The sequence below is a fragment of the Polistes fuscatus genome, unplaced genomic scaffold (genome assembly GCF_010416935.1).
Source record: "Polistes fuscatus isolate 324 unplaced genomic scaffold, CU_Pfus_HIC Scaffold6, whole genome shotgun sequence".
Taxonomy (NCBI): domain Eukaryota; kingdom Metazoa; phylum Arthropoda; class Insecta; order Hymenoptera; family Vespidae; genus Polistes; species Polistes fuscatus.
Window position 1 is genome coordinate 621,300 of NW_025113140.1, and position 11,607 is coordinate 632,906.

The following is an 11,607-nucleotide window of genomic DNA, read 5'->3' on the forward strand; positions in this document are numbered from 1 at the left end:
AATTATTTTATATATCTATCTCAATCTATCTTAGGACAAATTATATTATATGAATTTTTAATAATCTTTGGTGTTCGTAATTGGTGCTACTTTTTAATGTGCTTTCTCTTTCGATTTTAGTACAACTGGCGTCATCTATGAGCGTGTTGGGTCAACTAACGACAAAATCTTGCTATCGCAAATTCACATGAATGGAACTTCTATAATTCTTCCATACTTAATGACAGAACTCTTAGTTCTTTGTGATTACTCATAGTGAACAGCTGATCGGTTGTTTTCACCAAATAATATAATAAAAATACGGTATCTAAATTTAGCACGTAGTGTGGCAATATTGTTCATATAAGATAACGTATCGAAAATAAAAGTCAGTAAAAAATACTTCAAAGATTAACTTAAAAAGTGTACAATGACGTAGTAATGTGTGTGTTTAATAAAAATTCGTTTATTATGTAAATAAATTACGAAGGTAATCAATTCATCTAAAATTCTTATAAAATGTCAATTTCAATGGAGAATCTTGTTATCAAGCAACCGATTAAACGTTTGGAAATTCAAATCAACAATTTTAATGTTGCTATACCACACCATGTGAATTTATTAAAACGTCATAAGAATAATATTAAAAAAGTAAGTTACTTAAAAATAATATTGCATGATCCTTGGAATAATAATTGCACCAAAAATAATAAACTTTTATTTATAGTATGAATCTCAACAAGATTGGGAAAAAGTACGCAAAGAGCATATTAATGTTTCTAGAATTGTAAAACAATTAAAGGAACTATTATATCAGATGGATACTCTTCGAGCTCAAGTTCTCGATAGTGATATTAATGAATTCGATAAACTTACAGCGACTGCAAGATCTAGTATGATGAATGCAATTGAGGAGTACTTGGGTAAAGTATTTTATGATACTAATGGTGACTTATTACATTGGTTGAAATTCTATGTTTAAAATTGGTGTGTAAATTCAATGATCGTAGTTTTACAATTGGACTTACCGATATCGGGTCCATCTTCACCCAAAGAAGAAAATAAGGATGCACAGGATGTATTTAGAGATCATGATATCCAATTGCATGAAGAACATGAGGATTTGGATCGACAGCAAGCATGTTTGCATACCTGGACCGACCTACAGGATGATATTTATCAATTACATCAACTTTTTACTGATTTCAACAAAATAGTACATGTAAGAACTGTACGCTTATTTAAAGCTTTACTTGATATTGTATAGTTTGAATCAATCATAATTTTTTTGATACAAGGACCAAAAAGAATCTGCGACGCGCATAGAAACTAATGTTGAAGAGACACAAAGTAATGTGAATGAGGGTGCAAAGTTTCTAGTAACAGCATCAAGATACAAAGCAGTAACTTATCCCTTAGCGGGAGCAATTATAGGAACTTGCGTTGGGGGACCAATAGGGTTACTTGCAGGTCTAAAAATTGGTGGTTTAACTGCTCTTGGTTGTGGTATTTTAGGTAAGTTTTAATAACTTTTCAATTCTGTTTTTAATGTGACTTCTACAAGAACTTTCTAATAAGACAATGTAGAAATAAATATTATAATTTTTTCTTGGACTCAATAAATAAACTAATTACAGGATTTACTGGCGGTTCCATTTTAAAGAGAAAACAAATTTCAGGAGAGATTGTACGTAGAAAGTCATACAGTTCAATTCCAGAGCAACAAAGCGTTAAAAAATCTTTGTCTCTTCCTGAAAAATTGAATAAAAACGATAAAGATTTGTGACATCAGGAAGAACTTGATCATAAATCGAAAGATACTAAAGTTTGCAATGTTATTTAATTGCTTTCTGAGATATCAGTGTGTACTGTTTTAAATGAAACAGAATACTTTCAATCTGCTGACCAATGATCTACTTTTTTATTAGTTTTCTAATAAAATAAATAACAAACTATTAAGAATATTATGTGAAAAATAACAAGACATTATCTTTGTAATATGACATGGAATATGTATGTGTATGTAGGTCTAGTTTAGACCAATGATATTCAATACTTTAATATCATGATTTAATAAGAAGCTTCCGAGTACTAATTACACTTAGTTATCACGATAAGGAATTTTCAGTTCTGTTGCTTTCTTGAAACATGTTAAACGTGTTTCATATATTCTTGTTGGATCTCAAATTACAACAAATAGCTTCTACAGCTTGAATATAAAAATATTCAGATAGATAGCTCGTACTTTGATAACATATTGAAAATTTTGCTAATTAATAAAATGCTTTATAAAGTATTATAAATAATATATCTCTAACGTGAATGTTCGATCACAGAAATGTTGCTTGTATTAAACAAATTATTATTTTACGTCACAAATATGAATGAACTAAATTATGCAAAAAATTATTAACCCTCAATGATTTGAATTAGAATTAATTTTTGTATTAAAGTAGCTTTATTTGGACTGAGTATATATTATTTCTCGTTTGTATTTATTATTAATTGGTATTATAAATTTTTCTAATTTTCAATCACTTTTGTAGGTTGTTCCTAAAATGTTTTAGGGTTTATAATTTTTTGCAAACGAAAATGCATTATATATACGTATGTATTGTGTTTAATTAATTTTGTAAAGATTTGTAAGTATCTGAATAGCCTAATCTTCAAATGAAGGTTATTTTGTAAAAATGATCACTATAAATATGAATTAATATGCGATCTACTTACCGCGTACTTAAATGAGTTATATATACCTGCGAAACAAAAATTATAAAAATGTTCGCAATCTTTTTTCTAGGAATTCGTGTTGTTTGATAACCGACAATATTCGTTAGCAGTTTTTAAAAACTTAGCGTCGGTTTTATGCCTTTTCCACGTGTCTTATGAATATGTAAGACATTGCAATGTTCAAATTGTGTATTCACGCTTTAAACAAAAGAAAAACGAAGCAAATAATTTACTTTACACGACTGTATATTTTTTATGCAATGATATTTTATAATTAAATTAGTTCCATCAAGAAAAACAGAAATCATTTATCATCAAACTATCTTCAATTTAAGATTCTACAGTCTTATATCTATAAAAAAATAACATTTTCATATAAACTCAGGTAATAATATTAAATTTCGTGGTTTTTTAAAATATTTTGACACACTATAAATGATTTTAAATGTAGATAATTTATAAAAGAAACATATAAAATGAGAAAAATCTTATTGTACTGTAAAAAAATGAATAGAAAAATTTTCAATTGGCTTTGTTCGTATATTAAAAAAAAGAGAACGGATTTTATAATTAATTAGCTTTTTGGGGTTCACTACAAAAGGCACCCAATACAGTATATTTAGCAAATAATAAAATACATCGGTGTTAGACACATTACAATACTGAAACACACAATCGTGTTATTAATATAATATATACATTTTATAATGGTAATGCAAATGACTTAAATCTAAGGACTAAAAAATTTCTACTTAAAAAAATATTAATAAATATCTAAGAGCATGTAAATATTTAAATGACTATGAACGTAGATCTGTTTAATTTTATTTTACTTTTTTTTTTCTTTTTTATTACGAGATACTCTCTATCATATTTTATTATTGTTTTAATTTAAGCATCCTGAATTCAAAAGCAACACCAAACGAAGTACACGTGGAAAATAGAAAAAGATTTACGTAAATACTTTCGTTCGTTTCGGTTTTACTTTCAAAGATTAGGACGCTCAGCCAGGTGCACCGATTTATGGCGTATATCTTTTTTTTTTTATTTTTTTTTTATCATACTTATATATATTTGTTTTTTTTCTGTTATAAAATCTAAATTATAAAAAGATTTCATATATGTATATATGTATACGTAAAAAAGCTTTTCATCTCATTCTCGACAAAAAATATTTAAAAAATATTATTGCAAAATGAAACGAACCATGAGTTTTGTTATCATATTGAACAACAATTTCCATTGGGTGCATCAGATCGTGTTTCGAGAATTTATTTTATTTCTTTTTCTACTTTTCTACAATCCATATATTCTAAATTTATTTTCTTTTATTTTATTTTTATATTTTTTTGTAACTTTAAACTCTTTTCTTCTTTCCAACATATAAAATAAACAATTTGGTCATTTTCCATAAGGTATAATTACGATACCTTGGCAGACCTTGGCAATGAGAATGGCTAACGAGTTGACTTACTTGGAGAAACAATGTAACAAAACAGAATTACGTGAGAAAGAAATTGCTGATTGCTACATTTAACGATGTTCTCTGTATTCAACTACAAATGCATTTGACATAAATAAGACCATAGTTTTAAATAATAGTCAGAACAAATAAGAGTGGTGTACACATATTTTTTTAATTTATATTTTATCCTAATCAAATCATTTTTTATATATGATATTTGGAAAAACAATTGGATTATTATTTACGAATTTTATAAATAATTAAATATCTTACTTTAGCATAAGAAACATATTTTTATATATTAATTAGTATTAAGTAAAAAATTAAATTAATTCTACACAGCTCTTGTTATTTAAAATTCAATTATTAATTTACACCACTCTCATTAAATGGCTTAATTGTTGATGCAGATGATTATGATCTCTCCTTTCAGGCCAAATATATTTCAGACTTTATCTTTATAAATATCTTTTGAGAAAATAGTATCATCATTCATTCGCTTATACGATACAAGGAATGTATTCTCTATTGGTAAAAATAAAAACTGGATTACAAGAAATCATAATCAAAACTGCAATATTGACTTGTTAAAAAATAAAAACAAACAAAACAGGAAAAAAAGATAAAAAAAATAAACCATACAAGAGCGGAAAATATGCGTGGATTGTCTTAAGCTAAGCTTACCGTTGAAATTGATCATAAGCTTTTCCAAAACATCTGTCCACGACGAGTACAAAAAAAAAGAATTAGATTACTTTCTTTACGTAAAAAAGAAAAAAGCGCGCTGATTAACGGAAAAGAAAAATTGTACTTTTTTTCTTTTTCTTTTTTTTTTCTTTTTACCTTTTACACGCCACAGTAGTAGAATCTAATTAAATTTACGGATGTGATAAAAGGTTTTATAAATGACTGACATAAAAAGAATATAATATTATATATATTTGAAATATAATCTGAAAGTAATATACGGACTATCGATTATATTACTTGTGTGGCTACATAGAGAAAAGGAAATAAAAAGAGATAGAAATAGAAAGAGAAAGAAAAAGAGAGAGAGAGAGAGAGAAAGAAAGAAAGAGAGAGAGAGTATAAACCTTTAATATTACATTATATTACAAAGTGTTATGTGTATGTGTGCGCATTAATTTGATATTCCCGAAGGAAGATGTAGTCGTTAATGGAAACTTAATTTCTTTGAAAATGACAAAAGAAAAAAAAAGAAAAAGAAAACCCTATTGCAACTGATGCAATTCGATTTCGAAAACAACAAGGTAATCTCTCCTTTGGATCATCTCATCTTGGGAATCGTAATATTAAAATTTACTTTCCAAAGATTTACAGAGCGAACACAACGTGGACTTGGAATTATTTATACTTACAATATAAATTAAAAAGTATAAAAGTATGTATATGTGAGAAATATTATTATTAGCAATTTTGTCGAGAATCCTTCGATCGTGTTTTTTTGGGGGGAAAAGGGATCAGAGGGGTTTGCTTTAGGAATGTGCCAATACGTTTGAAAAAAAATATATATATATTAAAAAAAAAAAAAAAAATAAAGGATAACCTAGAGCGATTAGGTGCATGCCATCGAGTATAATTTAGTACTGTAGCACATATTTTACTTCGGTAGGAGCACACATTTTGATGTATCTAACAATACAAGTTCCGAGCACATTTCTGGATTTAGAAACACGTTATAAGAAAATATGCATTGTGGTTTCGTTCTGATGAAAATAATAAATCAGTGGAACATACGATTCAGGCGCGCCATAACTGGTGTATTATTATAATGATCGCGCATGAGTCGCGTAATTAAAGCGTATCAAAAGATAGACTCACTCGAAAATGATTTCAATATGTATTACACCGTCACAACTCTCTCGACAACGAGAACAGTTTTAATAAAATCCATTCTGTTTTTCGATTAGCGTGATTACAACGGTCGAAGATTTATTTATGGTCGCAGAGGAATTCATCTTAAGCGTAATTTTTCAGAGCTTTTTTTTCTTTTTTAATCTGTACTCGACATACACTCTAACTCATTTCTTCCTTTTTTCTTTTTTCTTTTTTTTTCTTTCTTTTTGTATGAATTTTATGTTCCTGTTTATTCGAAGTAATTATTTTCGCACAGAAGAAAATTGTGATTTCTAGAAACTCTACTACAATTACGTTTACGCCCTTTAGAATATTATTTCTCTTGTTGCAACTAACTAATATGCCACTTAGACCACCTGCACATCACGCTACATCGAACGTAAGAGACATAGACGTTATTTAAATGTATGTAATAATTGCGAGTGAATCAACACCGCGCGTTATCTCTATTTTCTGTCCTGCGAAGAGTTTCAACTCCCGTTTGGACATCGTCGAGCGAGTTATAGTTCAAAGATTGATGGACATGTCTTGATCGTAAGGCGTTAGATTGGTGTCCGAGGAAGAAGCTGTGGTAACCGTTGCCACCGTTGCACTGCTTGGTGATTGTAATGGAGTTGAGGTTGTTGGTAAATGTGACATGGGACTTTCCAATGTCGAATTCCAATGACTCCTTTCAGTGCCATCACCACCGTCGTCCGAGACGATCGATATATCAGCTATTATTCCGCTTTCTGCAAGCGAGGGATCAAGAAAACAGATCTCGCGAGAAAGACAATAGGAGGATGCTAAGCTCGACGCTGATAATCGTCCGACGAACGACTTACCGACGCTGCACTGACTGTTTAAAGTAGTGCTTCGATGATGAGGTCGGGGACTTGTATCCAAACCGAGATTATGGGTGGTAGGTGGTCCGCTGCTACCACCGCTACTCGATGATGAACTTACTGAAATTACGCTGTGCGGTCTTCTACTGCAACGTCCGGAATCTTCTGACATCGAGACTGCTATCGAGTTTCTGAATCTTGGTGCTGCTTTTGCATGGGAAAAAAAAATCAACGATTATTAATATCATCAGAACTTGTTCAAATGTTTACAATCTAATCTTTTTCTCATTAGGATTTAATAATACAATATATTTACTTTTCGAAAGTTGAGCTACGCTGATGGAACGATCGTTTATTTGATCAGCGCTAGGCCTAATGTCCAAACAAGGTTTGTTTCCTATGCCCATGCTCGACATCTCCGCCAGGCGCACTTCTAAAAACCAAATAAAGTCAACGTTAGTTACTCGGTCGTATTTTTTACTCGCTTGCGCGATCCTAAGAAATCTAAAAGTAGATTGTCACCTCTGTTTCGAAGCGCCTGCTTCCACAGAAGATTGCTCAATTCCTCGGTCCAAGCTTTTTTTATATCCTCGCTTGCACATTGCAACGTGTACGTATCGCCAGGCTTCCTTTTGCGGAACCAAATCTCGAATTTTGTTGGTGAATCCGCGATCACTGCGGTTAAACCTATATCCGTCGTTTTGATACTGTGTTTGTAGATGTATATGTCAAGGTTCTGTTATCGACAAAAATAGACGATTGTGTTAAAAATCATTTGTTTATACATTACATCTACAAATATCGTAAACAATTTTCGGTTGCATATAATAAAGAAAACTGCAATGCAAAGCGATACAAATTTCGGCTTATCAATCATCTTTTATGCAACGCGCGCGCGGGAACCAATGTAATGTAATTTTGATTTTACAGGGACACCCTAAATTGTCTACAACATTTTCTAGATACAACCTAATAATATTTTACATAATTCTTTTACCTTCCTGTCGGGGAATCTTCTCGCTTTACTGAAGAGTATCAAATCCTCGAATAGAAAAACTTGACGTAGACACTTCTTTCCTTTACCTTGCCAAACTAAAAATTCATTTTGTCTTAACAGTCTACCTTGCTCTTTGACGTTTACCTAGGAAAATGAATTTGCCTCGTTAAAATTGAGATTACTAAAGGAGACGGCTTTAGAATTTTTTTGTAGATATTTAACGTACGTCGCAATCTCGGAGGGAGTCCATCGCCAGGAGGTCATTTCCATGCCTAAGTTGGAACCGTACCATCTGTTCAGCAGCTCTCAAATCAGCCTCTCCCTCCACTACTGGTTTTACGCTATCCTCTTTTTCTTCTTTCTCATCTTTGCCAGACATTTGTTCGGAAAGATCTGTCCCAGCTTTGACTAATTGTTGGAGGAGCAATGCATACTTTCCCATTCGTTGGACAGGTTTTAAAAGATAACTCGCTAGATCCATTTTATCTCCCAGTTCCATTTGTTTCTGTTTGAAGAATGCTGTCCCATATTCGGCCATTAACGAGTCCGAATTTGGTTTGTTCTTATTGTAAAGTGCATAAAGATAAAATTTCTTTTCCTAAATAAAACAAAAGAAAAATATATTAAAATCATTTTTTCGGCTACTATATTTATCCGATCAATATTTTAAATATTATAGATTATTCGTATTTGTTATAAAATATTAATGTCTCGTTTGATATCGGTAAAACATAAATATTATATTTTAACAGAAGATACATACGTGTCTTAAAAAGCATTGTCCCACGAGCATAGGCGACTGTTCACATTGTTCTAACTCCCGTAAGAAATGTTGACTATGGAATTCATAGATCTTCTCGACGTTACCAAAGATTACGTTTCTTTGACCTCTTAAAGCTTGGGGTATATCTTCACGCACGAGCTCCGGGATGTAATTCTTCAATAATCAAAGTAAAGAATAAGACTTTGTAATATAGTAAAAAGTTAACAATCGTAATGTTATTTTTGTAACTTTCATTATACCTCTATTATATATTCCAACGACTTCACATAGTCTCGTTCAGTTTGTATCATCTCTCTCATTATAAGAAGTATCGTTCTGCAAGGTGAAATTCTTTATTAAGGACATCTTACATGTAATAATTCCTTATGACCGCATAATTGAAATTGCGGTTTTCAGGGAACTATGGTACGTTGATGAATCGTGGAAAATAAGAGAAAGTTAGAAAAATCGGTAAATTCATCAACGTAGGGATCAAAGTTTGTACATTTTTTCAATGCTGTTCTGTTCGTTTGTTTCGTTTTGTTTTTTTATTTTGTCGAACTTCAAACATCTTTAAACCATACTTGCGTATTTTCTTTTAAGTGGAATCGTGGATTTTTCTTCTCCATGTGAACGATCGATTATTTAAATATTAGTATTATTGAATGTAAAATATTTTTAAGAAATAAGGATAATATAAATCATACTTTTTAGCTTTCATTCCGGGTGCTATACTAGCTGCCCTATGAAGATGCGAATTAACCGGAGGTTTGACCAATCTTCGGGGTGCAGGACTTCTCGGTGGTGTTCTTGGTGGTGAACAATCGAGAAGTTGTTCAGCACTTTCCCGAAGTTCGGCAATGTTGTCCAGTACCGGTCGACCTCCACTTCCGGCGGATCCAACACTTTCCATCGGACATGCGTAAGATGCGGTGCTATCACTATCGTCCCATGAAGTTCCTACAAATAATTTTTCCTTCTATATTCTAACAAATGAAAATATTTGCGAGTAACTTTTGCGCGAATTAGTACGAAGACTAAACATAATTTACTTTTGCTCGATATTTTTTACCGAATATAATGAAGAAAGAATCGTTTAATTTTTTAAATAAAACTATAACATAAAAGTACTTCGAACAAATGCGTATCATAGTTCAATGATAAAAAAAAGAAAACATGTAACAACGACACATCCATCATCATTCTATCTAAGGCCTGTCAATCTTATCATATCGTCATTTCAGCATGCTACTGTATTTCGTACTTTTCATGTTGTATTAGTTTACTATTGGGTGGTCCAGAAAGTTTATGCTGTCACTCCGTTTATTTAAAAAAAAAATACTTAAAAATAGTCTCATTCAAAATGAAGAATAAGGAAGATAATCAGCACGAAAACTTTTCGTAAAAATTGATCGTCGATAATTATTGTAATAATTGTGTCTACGAGTTAGGATTGTTTTCAAATCGATTTACTCACTCTTCGTCAAGCTGTCGTCCCAGGAAGTGGCGGAGTCCGAAGTGGCAAAAGATCTTCTTCTAGCTGGTGAACCAGGTGCCGAAGAAGTCCTAGCAATTTCTAATGCTTCCGCACACTTGCTCCTGGCAATGCGACATTGTTCAAGTAGTATCTCGTTACCGAGTTTTTCAGCGAGCGCCATCATCTCGTTGAAATGTTCCGGTGGGAGGGGTGGCCTCGCCATAAGAAATTGTTGGGATCTCCTTTCGGCGGCCACGCGAGCCTCCTGGGCCCACTCGTAAGCACGATCTTGTAGCAGACAACATCTCGACGTATCCTCGAGATACTCCCGTCTATCCTCTAATCTTGAACCAAATCCTCGCAAATGTTGTTTCAAGGATCTCGCGAGTTCACGGAGTCCGCTGGCACTCGCAGCCTCTGCGAGGTCGCTTCCTTTGTCGATGTGTCTCTATAATTTAACAAAATAAACGATATTTTAATTATATGATAATAATTCCAATCCAAATTTAGCTAGATAAAAGTAATCAATTTATTATTATATTATATATATTTTAGGGTGAACTAAAATTTCATTTTATATTAATATTTCCAAAGTAAATTTTACAAAAAAAAAAGATAATCTATTATGCAGTTGATAACACTAATAACCCACGAACTTTTGCTTCACCCTAATACAAAAGTAACGCATTCGTAAGATTTGTTTTTTACGAATAAACCAATATCAATTTTTGATGCTAAGATAATGACGGTCCACACGGAATACTTAGTTTCCTGATGAAAAACGATATTTTCGTGTCTGCTTTCTATGTTGTAAGCCCCCTGCCGCGTGCACATAGCAGAAGCATTCCGCCCTCGGCCGGGTAGAGGCCATAAATCGACATATGGAAGTAAATAACGTCGTGACGAGAGAAGGGAAGAAAGAAGAAAGAGAGGGAGGGAAGGAAGGAAGGAAAAGGGGGCGGGCGGGGTTGGGAGGACGAGGAGGGGCGTCATGGTTTTGCCGTATACACGTATGTATGTATCTATGGGGGATCATTGTCGAGAGAAACACGTAGGGGGGCGGTACACATAAGAAGAACGTTTACAGAAAACATATCGTAGGAACTTTTCAACGGTATGTGTGTGTGTGTGTGCGATTGTCTGCTGTATGTTCACGGTGCGTGTTCACGCGAGCGTGAAATCCTCTTTGCCATGGACGAGTAGTAGTAGTTTATTCTGAATTCAAAGATATGGAACGTGAACAATTTCGATCGAGTATCCGTAACGAAAGAAGAGTGTGTATATATGTATATATATATTTGTTGTCATAAAACAGACGCACTACATGGATTGTCTCCGTGTTTTCGAAGCTATCATGTTAATAGAGTGAGATTTCACGTGTGAGAAGGGGGATTTGTACATTATCTTCTTCTACAGTTTCATATTATAATTGTAATATTTTTTCTAGCGAATATATCATTTTCGTGGAATCATTTATCATTGTAATTATTATAA

The 11,607-nt window shown here is 32.3% G+C and overlaps 2 protein-coding genes across 3 annotated transcripts in view; one reads left to right on the plus strand and one right to left on the minus strand.

Moving 5' to 3' along the window:
* The first annotated feature begins 208 nt into the window (after nt 1-208).
* On the plus strand, nt 209-2,704 carry LOC122522806 (syntaxin-17). Its single transcript, XM_043644075.1, has 5 exons — nt 209-630; nt 707-902; nt 990-1,201; nt 1,278-1,494; nt 1,617-2,704. The coding sequence occupies exons 1-5, from the start codon at nt 499-501 to the stop codon at nt 1,763-1,765; spliced, it is 906 nt and encodes a 301-aa protein (XP_043500010.1). The 5' UTR covers nt 209-498; the 3' UTR covers nt 1,766-2,704.
* Nucleotides 2,705-5,779: 3,075 nt separating this feature from the next.
* The window catches only part of LOC122522807, a 224,813-nt gene continuing 218,985 nt past the window's right edge, over nt 5,780-11,607 (minus strand). Inside the window, exons 14-23 of one of the 2 annotated variants that reach the window (XM_043644076.1) lie at nt 10,114-10,561; nt 9,344-9,596; nt 8,897-8,972; nt 8,637-8,810; nt 8,100-8,471; nt 7,874-8,017; nt 7,399-7,612; nt 7,193-7,309; nt 6,877-7,083; nt 5,780-6,783 (exon numbers count right to left, since the gene is read on the minus strand). In XM_043644076.1, the coding sequence (XP_043500011.1) occupies nt 6,560-6,783; nt 6,877-7,083; nt 7,193-7,309; nt 7,399-7,612; nt 7,874-8,017; nt 8,100-8,471; nt 8,637-8,810; nt 8,897-8,972; nt 9,344-9,596; nt 10,114-10,561 (2,229 nt within the window). In that variant the 3' untranslated portion in view covers nt 5,780-6,559. The remainder of the gene's footprint in view (nt 6,784-6,876; nt 7,084-7,192; nt 7,310-7,398; nt 7,613-7,873; nt 8,018-8,099; nt 8,472-8,636; nt 8,811-8,896; nt 8,973-9,343; nt 9,597-10,113; nt 10,562-11,607) is intronic. The other variant, XM_043644077.1, reaches the window with a different exon arrangement.